Genomic DNA, 18843 nt, shown 5'->3' with positions numbered 1-18843 from the left:
GGGCTGGGGATGTGGCTCAAGCGGTAGCGCGCTCGCCTGGCATGCGTGCGGCCCGGGTTCGGTCCTCAGCACCATATACAAAGATGTTGTATCCGCCAAAAACTGAAAAATAAATATTAAAAAAAAATTATAAAAAAAAAATTATTCTTTCAACAGTATTCTAAGTATAAGAGTAAATATTTTAGAGTACCTGGAATTGAGCCTCCTTTCCCATCCCCAGGTTAGCTGCAGAGGGTGTTAACCTGTGCCATTTGGGAGGAGTGGTGGGTCTCTGGGCAGGCCAGCCCCAGCAAGGTCCAGGAGCTCAGGGCTCAGTTGTTTTCCTTTTAATTTCTAGGCTGTCCTCACAAAATAGGTGAGATAAAATGAAGTGATTAGAATTGTAAAAGTGGAAAAATAGTTTGTTCTTACTATTCCATTTGGCAAGTTTTCATTTATTTATGATCAACAGTCATGCTGTTTGTTCAGTTAAAAAAAAAAAAAAATCAGCTAGACATGGAGGTGCATGCCTGTAATCCCAATGAGTCTGAGGCAGGAGAAACACCAGTTCAAAATCAGTCTCAGCAACTTCCCAAGCCCCTGTCTCAAAATCAAAAGGTCTAGGGATGTGGCTCAGTGGTTAAGAGCCCCTGGATTCAATCCCTGGTACTTAAAGGATCAAGAAAAGAAAAAAAGTAGCTTACCCCAGTTCTTAGATATCTGTGAAGCCTGACCCTTTTTTTTCAAGCAGATCTGTCTTCCTCCAAAACCCTTGAGTTAACTCAATCCCATTCTACAAAAGGTATAGAAAGGAAGGCATCACAAGGTAGAAAAACAGAGTACAGTTAAGTCCTAAACTTTAAGGGTCACAGGAAGCCATCTTTCAACTTAATGGAATCTAACAAATTCAGTGAAGCTTCTTTCACTTGGTAGTTTGTTAGACCATTTAAAAGGTTAAAAGTTTGGAAACATAAAGAGGAGTCAAAATTACAGTGTGACATCTCTTTTATATGACTTTCTAAAACCTTAGGTGTGATTTGAAAAATAGAAAAACACTCTCTTGGGGCTGGGGTTGAGGCCCAGCGGTAGAGCACTCGCCTCGCTCATGTGAGACCCTGGGTTCAATCCTCAGCACCACATAAAAATAAATAAACAAAATAAAGATATTGTGTCCATGTATAACTAAAAAAAATATTTTAAAAAACACTCTCTAAAATGCCTTACCTTTTAAGCATTTTCTGTCAATTATTTGTACATAGTTTTATGGCAAATAGTTTTATTTTCATTTTTTATTTTTTGTGGTACTGGGGATTGAGCCCAGGGGTGCTCTACCACTGAGGTACATTCCTAGCCCTTTTCATTTTTTTAAATTTTGAGACAGGGTCTTGCTAAATTGCTGAGGCCAACCTCAAACTTGTGATCGTCCTGCCCCAGGCTTCTGAGTTGCTGGGGTTTGAGGCATGTGCCACCATGCCCGACCATAATTTACATTTTCCCCCATGCTCTATCTGACATGTAGTTAAACATATTTCTAGACACCTGAATCATGCAAAGATGTTCAGTAGCACTATTTGCTCTGTACTTTATTGTATTTCTGCTACTTTAAAGGGCTAATGAGTCAAAATCAGTTTTAGAATGATCCAGATGGGGATCCTGATTATATTTGTCTATGTGCCTTTATAGGAAATGTGCAGCAAGTGTGTATTTCCCAGGTCTGCTAGTGTTAAAGTGCAGCAATGCATCCTCACTGATACAAGAATAAGTTTTGTCTACCTGTTATTGCTTATAGATATGAGCAGCCTCATCAAGCTGGAGAAATAGCCAGATAATGAGGCAAAGGCAAAGATAATACATCTCACAAGAGGAAACCCATTTTGGACCAAAAGCAATAAAATCACTTATAAATTATATTTAATGACCCCAATGAAATTTTCTTCTCCAGTTATATCTTATTTAAAGATATATGTAGGCAACAACCAAGGCATTTCTTTCCCTGCCTGCTTTATACAGAATTGGCTATAATTTTATTGAATTCTGACTTTTTTAAAAAAATAGCAATTTGTGTTGTGCTTATTCTCATGGGTGATTTTTTTTTTTTTTTTTTAATGCTAGGATATTGGAAAAGCCTATGAGATTGTCTGCCAAGAAGGGTCTAACTTAAACCCAGACCTTGGAGAACTGGTGGTGGTTCCTTTGTACCCCAGAGAAAAGTGTGCACTATTCAAGCCAATGGATGAAACAGAGAAGAAATGCCAAGTTTATCCAAGAAGAGTGGTGTTGACCACCAGCTCTGGGGAATCTCTGATCTGGAGCAACACAGTCAGATTTGTTATTGATGTGGGTGTGGAGAGAAGAAGGGTAATTATCATCAAAGAGATTAAATAATGTGCTGATGATCACGAAGATCCACTTTCTTGGGTTTCCACCATTTTGCTGGCCAGAAAGTGAGAATGCACCGTTGTGTCCTGGATTCTCTAAATTTGGTCACACATGCAAAGAAGAGTGATGTTGGTAGTTTGGAAACAAATTAAACTGATTGAGGTACCAGAGGAGGCTTGGAGAAAAGACAAAACGTTAGCATGAGGGTAGTAGTTCTCTTTGTCCGTGTATTTTCTTTTGATAAGGTCCCAGCATAGGACACCTAAACTTATCTTCTCCTGTGTACATCTAGATAATTTTTGGTAGCCCCTTTATCAAAGCAATTAGCATCTTGCCCAAGGAATTTACTAGAAATCAGAAGTGCACCATCTTTAATTTTAGCAAATATTGGCTTGCAATGTACTAATTTTTTTAGAACATATATTGCTTGAATAAAGCTATTTTAGATAAGATACCTTTATCAGTCCCTTTAAAATAAAAAAATTATGGAAAATGAAAATAAGCTCTCAAGCTCCAAAGTCACTGGGACTAAAGATATCATAGCCTTTGAGAGCTGAAAGGGAATTAGCAAATATTGATTCATTTACCATTATTAGATGTTGAACACCTAAATATCCTTGTGTTACTGTGACAAAAAATAGTCCCAAAGGTTATGAAGGTTCCCTTGGAGCCAGTCAGAGTTGATCTTGACTGAAGTAGTCCACCATTCAGAGAACCCAAGTGCTGCTTGCCCCTGAAGTCATTCGTAAAACTTGCTGTTCGTGCTGTCTGTGGTTTCTTATAGTAGGTGTTGTACCTGAGAAAGCTTAGAGCACACGATACATCAGAGCATTACCACTAGGAGCAGCAGCGCTTTTCTCCATGTGGCTGGAAAGTTAGCAGCGCTAGTATCTCAGCAGATGGTGCAATGGCCCCCAAGTTCTGGAAGCCGCAGGGAGAGCAGACAACCTTCCAGCCATGTGTTGAAGCACTTGCAGTTCCTGTTTCATGGAAGTGAACTAATAGTAAATGCAGACAAAGGAAAGGCACCTATATGAGCGCGTCCTCACAGCAACGTGCATCATGGCATGGTAGTTGCCTGAGGCTAACGCTGCTGTCTTTCCATTAAAGGTGTACAACCCCAGGATCAGAGCCAACTCCCTCGTCACACAGCCCATCAGCCAAAGCCAAGCGGAGATTCGCAAGCAGATTCTCGGGGCATCCTCTTCAGGTAGCACTGCGGACACAGAAACCAAATGCGGATGTTTAGATGAAGGCCACACAGAGGCACTGAAGTCACTTTCCTTGATTTCTTATAGGGAAACTTTTCTGTCTGTACACTGAAGAATTTGCCTCCAAAGACATGAGGCCACTGAAACCAGCAGAAATGCAAGAAGCCAACCTAACCAGCATGGTGCTCTTCATGAAGAGGATTGACATTGCAGGCTTGGGCCACTGCGACTTCATGAACAGGCCAGGTAGCGGGACCTGGGGGCCACAACTTACCTGTTGATCTCCTGCCCTCTCCAGTTCTGAGAACAGATGGCACCTGGCAGTGCAAGCAAAGGCATCTGGTTGGGTCCAAAGCATTTCTCCCATTAGAGGCAACATTCTCTGACAGAAGCCCCCAAACCTCTAGGAAGCATCTTTGCTGTCACTGGGTAATATCTGCCACTGACCACTGGACTGTCTAGGCCTGAGAAACAGGTGGGGCAGTGGAGTCTCGGAGTGCAGGGGAAGATGGAGACAGCACCCCTGCAGCTCAGAGATTCTTGGAAGGGATGTTTGAAGGCCAGTGGTCCTTCCTTATGAGCCATGCTGTCTCCTGAGGAAGAGCCACTAGAATTCCACTCCTTTATAGTTGAGGTCAAACTCCGACACGAGGGAGGTGATGTTCTTAAACTCTGGGTGGAGTTACACTCTGAGCACGCTCCTCCTGAGCATCTAATGGACACACTAAGAACAGCCCTGCCCTAGCACACTTCTGGCTTTGTCCCTTGAGTCCATGCCTTGTCAGGACCTGTGCTGGCCACCAAATGCTGAGGAAAACCCCCAGAGCAGGCAGCACCCAGGCCAGAGTGGCTCAGGGTACTTGGGGGAGGAAGCAGGCGGTGGTTCCCACGCATTCCCACGTGGTTTGACCTGCCTGTGCTGGGTAAACCCCCTCAGCTCTAGGCACAGCATCCTGGCATGGGGTCACTTGGTTTTAAATGTCAACAGCCAGCTGGTGGTTTGCAGGCAGCAATGCTGTGCTTATTCCTATCCACTTCAATACCAGCCTGTCCCCACAGGAATAACAACAGTGACATTTATATGGCTGGTGTTTAGTATCATGTGAAACAATTTAATATAGTGACCCTGCGAAGGGAGGGCTATTATTTGCTCCATTTTACAGATGAGGAAACTGAGTCACAAAGAAAGGAGGTAACCCACTGCCATTGAAGAAGGTGAACGTCAAACCCTGGCAGTGTAGAGCCCTCCTACCACACTGCCACCCGCTTGCGCCTGCCCCTAGCCCCAGGCCCCGTACCCTTGCGCCTGCCACTTTGCCCCCTGACCTGCAGCTTGCCCTCGGTAAAGCTAAGGGGTGTGGCTTCTCCTGGGAAGGTCCCTGGCTGAGTGTGGCAGTCCTTGGCTGTCATGTTAGTTTTCACTTGGGCTCTATGTTAAAGGAACATCCTTAATTTTGTCAGCACTTTAAGCTGGTGGTTGTGATTTGCACTTTACCAAAGATGTAAATGACAGCCTCCTGGCCTGGGGGCTCTGCTATCTTTTTTGTTGTTGTGGTTCTAACTAGTTACACATGACAGTAGAATGCATTTTGACATATTGTACTCAAATGGAGCACAGCTTCTCATTCCTCTGGCAGTACATGGTGCAGAGTCACTCCAGGAGTGTAGTCATACATGTATAGAGTAATAATGTCTGTCTCATTCTACCTTCCCTCCCATCCTCACAGCCCCTCCCTCCCCTCCCTTGCCTCTACACAAACCAAAGTTCCTTCATTCTTCCCCATCCCCCCACCCCACTATGGATCAGCATCCACTTACCAGAGAAAACATTCAGCTTTTGGTTTTTTGGGATTAGCTTATTTCATTTAGCATCATATTCTCTAGTTCCATCCATTTACCTGCAAATGCCATAATGTCATTCTTCTTTAAGGCTATATTACATTGTGTGTATGTTCCACATTTTCTTTATCCATTCATCTGTTGAAAGGCATCTAGGTTGGTTTCATATTTAACTATTGTGAATTGAGCTGCTATGAACATTGATGTGGCTGCATTACTATACTATGCTGATTTAAATCCTTTGGGTATAAACCAAGGAGTGGGATAGCTGGGCCAAATAGTGGTTCCATTCCAAGTTTTCTGAGATACCTCTATAGTAGTTGTACCATTTTGCAGCCCCACCAGCAATGTATGAGTGTATCTTTTTTTCCACATCCTCACCAACACTTATTATTGCTAGTATTCTTGATAATTTCCATTCTGACTATGAAATTATGAATAATTTCCATTCTGACTATGAAATTCTGACTATGAATCAAAACTACTCTAGGATTTCATTTCAAATCTTAGAGTAGTTTTGATTCATATTTCTCTACTTGCTAGAGATGATGAACATTTTTTCATGTTTGTTGATCAGTTGTATTTCTTCTTCTGTGAAGTGTCTGTTCAGTTCCTTAGCCCATTTGTTGATTGGGTTTTTTGTTTGTTTGATGTTAGGTTTTTTTGAGCTCTTTTTATATCCTGGAGATTAGTGCTCTACCTGAGGTGCGTTTAGTAAATTTTTTCCATTATGTAAGCTCTCTCCACACGTTATTAATTGTTTCCTTTGCTGAGAAGCTTTTTAGTTTGAATCTGTCCCATTTATTGATTCTTGATTTTTACTTCTTGCGCTTTAGAAGTCTTGTTCAGGAAGTTAGGTCCTAAGCCAACATAATGAAGATTTGAGCCTGCTTTTTCTTCTTAATAGAAGTCTCTGTTCTAGTGTCTTAAGTCTTTGATCCACTTTGAGTTGATTTTGTGCAGGGTGAGAGAGAGAGAGATTTAATTTCGTTTTGCTATGTATGATTTCCTGTTTTGCCAGCACCATTTGTTGAAAAGGCTATCTTTTCTCCAGTGAATGTTTTTGGCATCCTTGTCTAGTATGAGATAACCATATTTATGTGGGTTTGTCTCTGCATTTTCTATTCTGTACCATTGGTCTACATGTCTATTTTGGTACCAGTTTCAGGTCTGGTATTATGAGGCCTCCTGCTTCACTCTTCTTGCTGAGGATTGCTTTGGCTATTCTGGGTCTCTTATTTTTCCAGGCCCCATACCCTTGCGATTGCTTTTTCTAGTTCTATGAAGAATGCCATTGGGATTTGAATAGGAATTCATGAAATCTATATAATAGTTTTGATAGTATGCCATTTTGATTATGTTAATTCTGCCTATCCAAGAGCATGGGAGGGCGATCTTTCTATCCTCTATTATCTTTTTCACTTTCTTTCTTTAGTGTTCTGAAGTCATTGTAAAGGTCTTTTGAGTCCCAAATATTTTATTTTATTTTTTTAGGCTAGGGTGGTTTTTCTAATCTCTCTTCCGGTGGATTCATTGCTTATGTATATAAGTGCATTTGGTTTATGGGTATTGAGTTTATATCCTGCTACTTTGCTGAATTCATTTATTAGTTCTAGAAGTTTTTTGGTGGAATTTTTTGGATCTTCTAAATATAGAACCATGTCATTGGCAAATAGTGATAGTTTGAGTTCTTCTTTTCCTGTGTGTATCCATTTAATTTCTTTCATCTGATTGCTTTAGCTAGAGTTTCAAGGACTATATTGAATAGAAGTGGTGAAAGAGGGAATCTCTGTCTTGTTCCAGTTTTTAGAGGGAATCCTTTCAATTTTTCTCCATTTAGAATGATGTTGGCCTTGGGCTTAGCATGGATAGCTTTTACAATGTTGAGGTATGTTCCTAGTATCCCTAGTTTTTCTAGTGTTTTGAACAAGAAGAGGTACTGTGTTTTGTCCAGTGCTTTCTCTGCATCTATTGAGATAATCATGATTCTTGTCTTTAAGTCTATTGACGTGATGTATACATTTATTGATTTCCATATGTTGAACCAACATGCATCCCTGTGGTATTCTTGTCAGTTGTCACTTTGCACAAGGGACAGAAGTTGGCAATAGGCCTTGGAATCAGAGGGTCCTTAGGGTAGAAGCTGTACAATTTCTACTGTTTGCACTGCCTCTCTTCTATCATTTACCCAGTGGCACGAGTAGGATTTAGGGGCACTCAAGAAAATGTAAATGATTTTAGAGTTACTTTTTCCTCAAAAAAAATTTTTTTACAATACTGGTAGAATTTGGGACAAATTTTTTTATACAAGAGAATTTTATAAGTGAAGGTGAAGTATAAGCTAGGCAAGAGTCAGGTAAAGCAGGGTAAGGCTCAAGCAGAGAATGGCCGTTTCTGAGCAGAAAACAACAAAGACATGCTGCTTATGGTTGTCTTGGGAATCACCAATTTTTAGTAAGAAGAGGGTCACCTAAGGATGCTGACTTTGAAAATAAAAAGGTAAAGGGCTGGGGTTGTGGCTCAGTGGTAGAGTGCTCACCTAGTACATGTGAGGCACTAGATTCGATCCTCAGCACCATATAAAAATGAAATAAAGATATTTTAAAAAAAAGAAAAAGTAAAAAGGCAGATGGAGTACAGACAGTTTACCATCCGAGGAAGAGCAGTGTTGAAGTCCACAGGGCTGGTGCCTGCTGCACAGGGGCCCAGGAAACAGCTGCAGCTGCCAGGCCAGCAAGAGTGGATCCTGCCCCTCAACAGTGCCCAGTCCTCCCCAAATCCCCCAAGGAGTTCCCTATTGAATTCTCCTAATAAATGTCTTGAAAAACCATTACTATGTTCCAAGAAGCCACTACTCCTCTAGGTGAGAATCTTTTTCGAAAATTTAAGATTTTCAAATTTACTTTTGGGGACTCTGGAATCTTCAAAAAAGGGTCATTACCTAAATTAGCAGTAGCTTCCTGGAACCAGACAAGCTCCTGTCTCTTCTAAATAGACTTCCTTCCCATGGCTGTTCCCCCCACCCGACTATCTGTCCTTGCAGTGAAAGGATCGTGGGCAGTGGTCCTGCAAGAAATATTCTCTCTCTCTCTCTCTCTCTCTCTCTCTCTCTCTCTCTCTCTCCCACACACACACACACACACANAATATTCTCTCTCTCTCTCTCTCTCTCTCTCCCCACACACACACACACACACACACACACACACGCTGCCTTTGTGCTAAGTCTGTGGGAATAGACAGTGTCCCTGAAATCCAGGAGTGAACTAGAGGAGGAGAAATGTCCTTGGGCTGAAGACTCTGGCTCCCCAGACTTAGGAGATCAAGATCACAGTGTAAAAGGGGAAATTCTGGAATAAGGAGGAAGAGGCTAGAAGAGCTGAGGCCTGCAGGAAATAGAAGCCTGGAGGGAATGCGTGGAAGGACAACCTTGAGAGTTAGATTGCAAAGTGAGCTCTATCCCGCTGCTCCAGGGAGGAGAGCACGTCACCTGGCTAACAGCCAGGGTTCCTGTTCCTAATGCTGGGCTCAGAGCATATGTTAGCCTGCTTTTCTTGGCTCCTGGTTTCCTTCCCTAGAAAAGGGTTCTTGAGGCCTGACCCCTTCCTAGCTTGCTTAAATGATGGTGGTTCTGAAGAAACAGTCACTGAATGTGATATAAAGTTGTAAGATGTATGTGGCAAACTCTGATCCCAATTGATTTTTCTTATGTAGACATTTTTAGAGAGATAAAAGTGGCCATGAGTTAGGGAGCTGGGTAGGGACATGGTGGAAGGGTCAGAGACCCAGATAGGCTAGATGAGGACAGCAGTGTTCCTGTGTGGGGCTTCAGCTTTTAAACAGTAATGTCACCCTCTCAGCTTTTTCTCCTGGCCCTGAAGAAGGAGTCTGTGGTGGACGGGGGGTGTCTCTTCCACCTTCACTCTGCCTCGCTGGTGACACAGAGCTTCCAGTGCTTTGCTCTTGTAGTCGATGGATCTGCCACAACAGTCATCCAGGAATCCTCCTCTGTTCTAACCCCACTACTCATCCCGAGGCCCAGGAATCACAACCTGTTGATGTCCCAGCCTTCTTCCTGCTCAGGAAAGGGGATATTTGGTGGACTGTCATGAAAGGAGAGGAAAAGGCAGGCTCAAATGTCATTCTTAGAAGCCCAGCTGTGGGGGTACTAGGGGACCCCTGTGTGCTCTCTAGGGCCCCTCTGTGCTGCTTTCTCGCTGAAGGCTTAAGCCGATAACTGGGGACAAAAGGAACACGGTGGCCATTTATTTTTGTCCTCTGACAATACCCACACAACTATTTTCTGCTGTGCTTGGAAAAATATAACTGGATTAAATCTGACTCATCATTTTGGAAGCTAAATAAATAAATAAAAATGCTTGCAGCTGCTGCATTTAATTCAACATATAATTGAAATGCACAAACGCAGCAAACTTGTTACCCTTTTCTGGATTCATGAACCATGTGAAAATGAATTTGGCATAACTAGGCTACAGGCTATTAATTGAATTCCCTTGATATGGACCTCTTTTTAAAAAACAGGGTTTTTTCTTCCCTGGCTGCATGAGGATTGACCTCCATCATGAATGACACAGCCACTAATGGATCTGGGTTAGAAGGCTCAGGATCAACTGGCTATCTCAGTGGACCCTTGGAAGGCAAGGATACCTGGTCAGGAATTTGCAGAGAAAAGGGGCCAAAATATATCAGATTACACCAGATATTGTCTTTGTAATCAGACTCAGAATTTTTGGTGGTGGCCTAACAACTGGCTTTGGAACCTGATTCCTTGGATTTGAAAAGAAAAATGAACCTAACATAAACTGCCAGGCATGTAAGACAAGACCAGGCCTCCTGAAAATGGGAAAGCACAGGCAGACGGAGGCTGGGGCTGCAGGGGCCTGAGCTGGCGCAGGTGGGGAGAGGGAGGGAAGATCTGCAGGGGCTTCCTCTGTGGGCAAGGTGCAGATTTTCCACCAGAGGACTCATAGATCCGTTAACCACGACTTTCTGGAATCACATTTGTCATGCTAAAAGCCATCTGTAGTACACTAGAGAGTTGTATGTGCATGTTTACAAATCTCTAGAAACTTGGGGATTTGCTTTGAAACTTAGAGCGGTTTTAAAATTGTACAGTCTACGTGGAGGAGAATGGGAGAACACAGGCTCCACTGTGGCCCTCGCCCACAGCCTTGCTGCAGCAGTTCCTGACTGCAGCCAGGACACCTGCATGTCACCACCCACAGCCTAGAGTTAAGCAGATACTCCACCACTGTACTGATGAGACCACGCCTGGGTTTTTAAGTTAAATACTATCATCTGTTTAAAGGCCAAACAGAACTTATTGCCATACTCAGCTGGGTTGTGTGTGTGAAAAAGAGGCAAGTATGCACTAACATAGTTTCTGAGAGCCAGTGTTTGGGAGCATCTTAGAAGCAATCAGTTGAGAAATGTTACAGAAAGTAAAAACACAATCTGGCAGGGATTTTAAAAGGCACAGAGTGGACGTAATTTAATATGAGGATAATCAAAGTAATTGGTTCACAGAGTTTAAATTAATTAACATATGTAGGCCCCTTAGAAAAGTGACTGGCATATAGTGACTCCCCTCTGAGCTTTGAAGTGCAAGGCCAGTAGGCCCTGAGCTACAGAAGGGCAATTTTCATGGCTGTGGGAAACAGATAGTGAGCCATGGGTCTTAGGAGATGTCACCAGATCACCTCTGAGGCTGCCCAGGGACAGTTGTGGTGGATGACAGCAAACACGTGGGCCCTGGGGCCTACTAGGGTCCAGTAGCAGCTTTGCCAGCTCCCGGTGAAACCTCACATTAAGTCCTCATTTCACAAGTAAGGAAATAGCTGGCTGGCCACGTGGCTTTGGCAAGTCACTTACCTTTGCCTCAGCTATAAACTGAAAGTGAAACGTCTGCCCACCTGCATCATGGGGTTTTTGAGAGGCACGGAGGAGACATTTATGCACAGTGGCTTCACCTTGTATGGGACGGGCAGTGGAAGTGCAGTTCCTAGAAGAGGGGACAGCTATCATATCCATTACTGGGGGTGGAGCCACTTGTAATTTTTGAAGTGGCGGCATTCATAGTGCCCTGTTCTTGAGGAACACTGACAGAAGTGTGCCCTTTGGAAGGCTGGTAGTTCCCCCAAGAACACCAATAAAGGCAGACACGTGTGGGAGATGAACTAAGCATCTTTCTTGCCTGCGTGGTCCTTTCTGAGGCCTGGGCTGGTTGGTGATGTGGCTTGCAGAGAAAGAAAATTCTGGGAGTTGCCCATGACTGTCTATTGTCTGCTTATGTTTTCTTCCATGCCATGGGCAGGAGCAAAGCTGGCACCTGAGGGTTCCCAGGGCACAGCTAAGCTTGGCCTAACTGGACACTGCCATTAGGGCCAGGGCTGGACACAAAAGAATTCTGGCTCTGAGAATCAGGGTGTAGAAAATGTTTCTCTCCAGTTTACCATTGGAGGCCACGTTACCCATAAAACCCTCTCCATCTCTAATGACAGATTGAGCCTAATTTTCTGCCCTTGCTAGTAAAAAGGAGGCTAAGGAAGATGGCCAAAAAAGAGGGACAGCTATGGCTTTGGGGACTACTCACCAAGAGACTCCTTGCCCTATGGCTGGAAATGCTTGCCCACTCCAGACACGAGAAAGCATGGTGCCCTGCCAAGTATATTCCCAGAAATAATAGTAGACTAAAGCATTTACATTTATAAAGTTACTGACATAAATTTGCATAGTATCAGCTACCTTGAAAGGAACTGAAAGTTTCTGAGTCATTTTAGCAAGTGAGGGTAGAAGAGATTGTCATAGCAAAGGTGACCTAGCTGGAGGAGTCCTGCTGAGCCCCTGAGGGCACAGATGCCCCTGCAAAGGGAGGAGCCCTGACTGGGATCCTTCCCTGTTGCGCCCCCTTGCCCGCAAGGAAGACGTGACACTCAGGAATCTTCTTTCAGTAGTTTATTTCAGGCCCTTGATAGTTCTTCTTCTACTTCTCGGATGCCCCTCCCAGCCTTAATAAAGCATCTCAAGCCCCAATGCAAAGCAGCCACGTGGAGCTTTCTCATAGGGTGATGAAAAGTCATGTGCCAACTCTCCCAAATAAGGAGTTGTTTGTCACAGACCACAGCGGAGCCAGCGCCATCTTGTAATGGCGACCATAATTTGCATAAACGGCAGAAGCGGCTCACCACACTTCCCTTTTCACACCTAAAATTTTGGCATGTGTTTCAAGAACACAGGAAATCTGCTGTGTGAGGCTGTGACAGTGCAGCCCTGGGAACCCTCACTTGTCCTGTGCTTTTGCTCCAGGATAGCCCTGCCTCAGCCCCTCAGCTGCTGGTGAGCTTCAGCCTTGTTGCAGCCTTTCTGCTGATGCCCTGGAAGAAAAATGCAGAAGTGTGTTGAAGGGTGGCATTGGGGATTCTGTGAAGAAAGGACACACGGAACAGCAAAGAAATGCTGTGATGATAGATAGCCCTTCAAGTTCCTGTGAGCGATGGCAGCTGACAAGGCCCCTGACCTTGCAGTGAGCTTTACCTCAGGCAATCAGCTGCTGTTGCCAAGATAGCTGAATGAAGACCATGTTTTGTTTGACGTTGCCTTTGGAATACGAGTCTGCTTTTGTACTGCCATGAAGAAGAGGAGGCATGCTGCCTATTTTATAATCCATTACCTACTGTGGACTACTGTCATACAGCAACTCTTCTAAACCCTTCTGCTTTTTAGCTAACATAGTTTCATGGGCCACAATGGCCAGATGTCTTAAAATATAGAATGTAATATTAGCAAATCCTGCTCAGGTGTCTATTAGGGTTCCTTCTAGTCTGCATTAACTCATTGTTTCTGAAATGAAAACAAAACAAAACATAAATATCCTCTCTGTCGTTAGGAACAGGAGCAGAATCATGAAGTCATTTCTGTTCCTAACTCTGTATGCAGCCAACTCAACTCCAGGGAATAAATATGAATAGTGGGGACAGAGCCTGGTTGTCAAGCCAGAATCTTATAGGAACATTTGCCAAAGATCCTGTAACTTAAGAGTGTAGTCGTTTTGCTGATCTATAGAAACTTGTTTCAGTGATTAACTTTGTACTCCCAGCCCCCTCGCTCTGTTCAATCTAAGTTGCTAATTCCTGCACCTGTTCTTGCATCTTCTCTAATAGTTCAGCTCTTCCCTTTCATGTCTCCCTTGGCTCCCTACAGGACTCCTGAACTTTTTTTCTGAGTAGCTCGACTGTTCCTTCCCAGAGTTGCAGCCTTTCAAGGTGTCTTCTTTACCAATTTGGTTAGTCCAAGGGCCCCCAAGATTATGAAGTAGTGTTCCATGTCAGCACCCAGGCAGGAGGGCAGCCAAATCCACGATGTAATGTTCTTGAGAAGCCATGATTTCTGCTCAGTTTAAAATTCTGATGTGAAAATCAGAATAGGAATATTTAGCATCTTTCTTCCCAGGTGGGGGTTCAAGCTGTGCTTTGGTCCTCCTGCTGGTGTCAGGTGGTTTCCTACTGCCCTCTGGCCCTTCCCTTGCTTTCCCAGCACTGATATCTTGCTCCAACTAGTTTATCAGAGGTTGAAATCATCTCTGTTGGTGGCTCTGCTCTCCTCCAGCAGGGCCAAAGGTGCGGTGAGCTGCAGCACAGTGTTATTGTTGTTGCTCAGACCACACTAGTGGCTTCCACAGCTTTGCTGTTGGTCTGTCAGTGGTGGGGTCTGCTCAGCTCAGAGCCTGGACTAGGTTTTGAATTACTCAGTTTGCCTAAAATTCTGATAAATAGCTTAATGGTCAAAGTTTGGGCAGCAAGTATGTACATTTTTACTATCTGTTACTTTGAATTCCCAAATGCAGACAGGTTAAATTGCTTCTCAGGGCCCCAGTCTTCGTCTCCCACTACCCTACACATACCGGGATTGAGACCAATGAAAGCTGGAATCCAGCACCTCTCATAAATTCTTCAGTTTCTGGAACAGCAGCTTTATATTGTGTGATTTGCTTCCTTGTGTGGACTTTGCTGCTATCCAAGTACCAAACAGGTGAAAAAACACATGTATTTATTTTAATATAATGATTCTACAAGAACAAAGAGAATAGATTGCTTTGAAGCAATGGATTTTTGGTGGAGATTAAACACGTATAATAAACACCATACCATTTTCAATGTTATATAAATCTAAAACAGAAAGGAATGGAGAAAGTCAGTTTTCTGTCTTTATTTGCACTGGCAATTAATTTTGAACATCCTGTCTACTATTTCTATCATCTGAGTTCTTTTTTCCTTTTTCTCTTTTTTTAATGCAGTGTTTTTATGCATATTTTTTCATTGGATGTGAGGTATTGTATATTTTATCTTGGGCACTGAATATTTTTGTATTCCTACAAATATTTGTGAGCTTTGCCCTAGTTTGCAATGTGAACCTTTCAGGATTTGCTTGGTAGATTTGTCTGGTAGCACCAAAGCAGTGCTCATCTGGTTCATGATTCTGTGCCTGTGAATCAGATTTTCTGATCTGGCTCATGAACACAGGGCCCAGCCTAGTTCTGTGTGGGTACCAGGCACCATTCTTTCTAGTCTTCTCTCACGACTCCCCCTCTGGCCTGAAGCAGTGCCTCATATGTCTGTGGACCTTACTCTGCTGAGTGGTCAGGGAGGACTCTCAGCCCCATTCCTGTCTCTGTACACAGGTACTCTTAATCTGTGGGCCATGGCCAATGCTCCACCAGGGCTCCCCTCCCTGCAAACTGTCAAGGCATTATGTGGACTACCACCAAGCTCACCTTGTTAATTTTTACTCAGGAATTACTGTCCATGGTTGCCTGATGTTCAGCATCCTGCTACCTGTTGTTTTACCTATCTTGCCCATCGTTCACTTTTTTTTTTAATGCAGGAGAGCAAATCCAGTACCTATTATGATGTATGAGACTTTGGGTTTTTGTTTTTTTTCTTTCCTAGCACCAGAAAGTTTGATGCAGGCACTAGAAGACTTAGATTATCTGGCAGCACTGGATAATGACGGGAATCTTTCTGAATTTGGAATCATCATGTCAGAGTTTCCTCTGGATCCACAGCTCTCAAAGTCTATTTTGGCATCCTGTGAATTTGACTGTGTAGATGAAATGCTAACCATTGCTGCCATGGTAACAGGTATTCCTTGATGGCTGTTCTTTTGTACTGTGAATCTGTATCAGGTATAGATTTAAATGATCCATTTGAAATTATAATTCCAGGAGTACAGAGCAGAGACAGAGATCCAATCATTTGAAATAATAGTGAAGTATTTTAGTAGATTAAGAAAGAAAAATTGTTAAAAATGATCTTAGTATAAAAAATCTAAATAAAAATCCAATTAATTTCTTAATCAAGCATGTGAAAATATACCAAATTTGTTTTTGCTCAAGGGCTCTGCGCAGATCAATAAATTGTCACTAAAAGTTATTTTCCAAATACGTGTGTGTGTGTGTGTGTGTTTGTGTGTGTTCCTTTGCTGGCAGCACACAGACCAGCCTCTGGGCTGCAGCAAAACGTAGTCCTTAATACTAAGCCTGTCCTGCAATGGGGCTTCCCAGCTTCCTTGGAATATAAGCATGGTGTCAAAGCTATTATGCAGGCCTTAGCAAAGAGGAGAGAGAATTATAGGATGACTGGCTCTAAATTTCTTTGACTTCTAAGTAAACAAGATAACATATTTATTGAGAGATCCAAGACAGATGAAGTTGTATAAACAATAGTGACCCTGCCCCTATGCATGCTGTGCCAAGATGGAATGTCCTCATTTCTGCTGACCGTGTGATCCTTGTGTTTTAAAGCTCCTAGCTGCTTTTTACATCTGCCTCACGGAGCTGAGGAGGCTGCCATGACCTGTTGGGAGACATTTCTGCACCCTGAAGGAGATCACTACACCCTCATCAACATTTACAAGGCCTACCAAGACACCTCTCTGAACTCCACCAGTGAGCGTAAGTGGATGGTGGTGGCTCTCAGCTTCTACTTCCTAATTCCATCTTTTCCCATAGAAGTCTGAGTTCTTAAGTGCTGTGGTTTATCCACAACTGTTCTCTTCTAGCCCCACGGGCCACTGGGGGAGCACTGCTGGAGGCTCTCAGCACACCCGTGGTTTCCTGCTGAGTGGTGGGCTCTCATCCCATGGGGTGCGGGTGGGCTGCCACACATGCCTGCCTGTTTTTAGAGCTTTGGTACTCTGCTCAGCAAGTCTTCAGATAAAGTTTGCTTGGGGTGCAGTGACAGAGGGACACAGAGACTTGCGACAACATGGAACAAACATCTCTAGGTACCCACCCCCCAGGTCAGAGCTGTGCCATGTTCTTGCATAGCCTAGCACATTCACTCTTCACATGGAGAAGACACAGAGCACTGAAAACCAACCCTGCTCAAGGCATGAGTGGAGACCAGGCTGCTGTGCTGAGGGAGCTGGAAAGGATCTGTCTGGAGGGTGCCACCCAAAGCAGAAGGGTGTGTGCAGACACAGAGGCAGGAGCCTGTGACCTGAATGGCAGTGGTTACAGTAATTCCACAGGAGGGTACTAATGCCAAGTGACCAGAAGCTCCTATGCAAGACGGGCAGAGGGCAAAACAGCATGACAGAGGTTGGAGCCCACAAAGGCAGCCAGTGAGACGCTCCTCTCCTGAAGGAGGGCTTTTCTCTCTGTTTTCCATAAGGAATCTTTACCTCCTTTGCTTCAAAAACTGGTTTGAAAACTATGTGAAATGATGGGGGAGATGACAGCGAAGTGAAAGGCAACAGAACTACATAATCAGAGTTAGTGTCTCAGAGCTGAGAAGAAAGTTGTCAGTGGAGCCAGAAAGTACTGGGGGATTTGGTGGCATCTTTTGAGAACAATCAGGACAGGTGCCAGTGTCTGACCACATATGGGCTCTCACTGCAGCAAGCAGGCTTAAGTGGAAAGGACACAGTAAATGAGGGCCTTCTGCCCTCTGTGCCAAGGCCGTGTGCACTCCCAGCTTGAGGCAAAGCTTGAAGAATTAGAAGTGGCATTAAAGAGTAACCAAAGTCAACCAGGTAAGTGACTTCTAATAAAAAGTTGCAGCTATGGTAGATAGATGAGCTTAACTATAGTATAATTAGCTCCCAAGTCGGCCTGGTAGTAATCCTTTTCTTATTAAATAAAATATGAAATATCTGCATGAATCAGAGGAACTTGTAAGTCTCTCCTTCCTAGTTTGATTAAATATTGTGGCCATGTACATCTTACTGTGCACACGAGATGGAAATGTAGATCTTAACATAATCTCTGCCTCAACCATCATGGATTAAGGGGACTACACTTTTGATCAACATTGGGAACATGCTATTTCCCCAATGCACTGGGTTGCAGAACCTCGACAGCCAATCCCCCAGCCACCAGAGACCTTTGTCTCTGCTGTCTTCCTGCCACCCACTCACATGAACTTCTCCTTGGGAGAGTACACAGGACTAAGGGACAGAACCAGCCTGGCCTGGGCTCTTTCAAGCTTAGGACAGATCACTTCTAAATACCCCTTTGTTCCTTTTTCCCTCCTAGACTGTGTGGAAAAGTGGTGTCATGATCACTTCCTCAACTCCTCCGCTCTCAGGATGGCAGATGTTATCAGAGCTGAACTCTTAGAAATCATCAAGCGAATCGAGCTTCCCTATGCAGAACCTGCTTTTGGCTCCAAGGAAAACAACCTCAACATCAAGAAAGCGCTGCTGTCTGGTTACTTCATGCAGGTCAGCAGGCCAGGGCCGTGTGGGCAGGGCTGTAGCAAATGCTACGTGTTTTTGGCCAGTTGTCTCTCACACTGGGTGATAGTTTTATTGACCTGAAGTTTAAATAATACTAAAAGTACATGTTATTTAAGACTTGGCATTTAAATATACTTCCTCATAAGGAAATAAAAGGCCAAGCAAGAAAAATGTTAACTTCGTCCAGGAGGGCAAACAAAGTCTTTCTCACTCCAGAGGGAAGCTGAACATCAGGCACAGTCCCTCATCTCACCTTTTCAGTGATGATACAAATGCCCAACAAATAAAAGTAGTGTCTTATTTGCTCTTTTCCCATAGTGAAGGCTTACTAATCAAAGCACATTATAGAAGTTGGTATGCCCCTCACAAACTAGTATTTCCATAAAACTCTAATGTCATCTTAATGAAGAAAAATGATATTTCAGTATGGGTTCCCTAATCTGTAAGGAAGGAGTATATTATGGGTCCTGTTAAGAGTTAAATGATCATATAACCTAATTAAAATACATAAATTAATTTTAAAAATAGTTATATGCTCCATAGCAAGGGTGAAGCCTCTGACATCTGCTTTTGTGTGCTCCATAATATGGCAGGTGACATGCCATTTTACTTCATGACCAGAACTTTCACCTCACAGCTGTAGTTTAAGCATGCTGCCCTGAAGTTGCCCAAGTTAGCT

General features: G+C 43.5%; 1 protein-coding gene across 1 annotated transcript in view; it reads left to right on the top strand.

The window, feature by feature from the left end:
• Positions 1–18843, top strand: part of Dhx32 (DEAH-box helicase 32 (putative)) — a 40571-nt gene that overhangs the window by 19740 nt on the left and 1988 nt on the right. Inside the window, exons 5-10 of the mRNA XM_015498386.2 lie at positions 2092–2337; positions 3469–3568; positions 3657–3815; positions 15374–15565; positions 16228–16377; positions 17962–18149. Of these exons, the coding sequence (XP_015353872.1) occupies positions 2092–2337; positions 3469–3568; positions 3657–3815; positions 15374–15565; positions 16228–16377; positions 17962–18149 (1035 nt within the window). The remainder of the gene's footprint in view (positions 1–2091; positions 2338–3468; positions 3569–3656; positions 3816–15373; positions 15566–16227; positions 16378–17961; positions 18150–18843) is intronic.

The sequence above is a fragment of the Marmota marmota genome, unplaced genomic scaffold, assembly GCF_001458135.2.
Source record: "Marmota marmota marmota unplaced genomic scaffold, marMar, whole genome shotgun sequence".
Classification (NCBI taxonomy): domain Eukaryota; kingdom Metazoa; phylum Chordata; class Mammalia; order Rodentia; family Sciuridae; genus Marmota; species Marmota marmota.
This window is presented reverse-complemented; position numbering and strand designations above follow the sequence as displayed.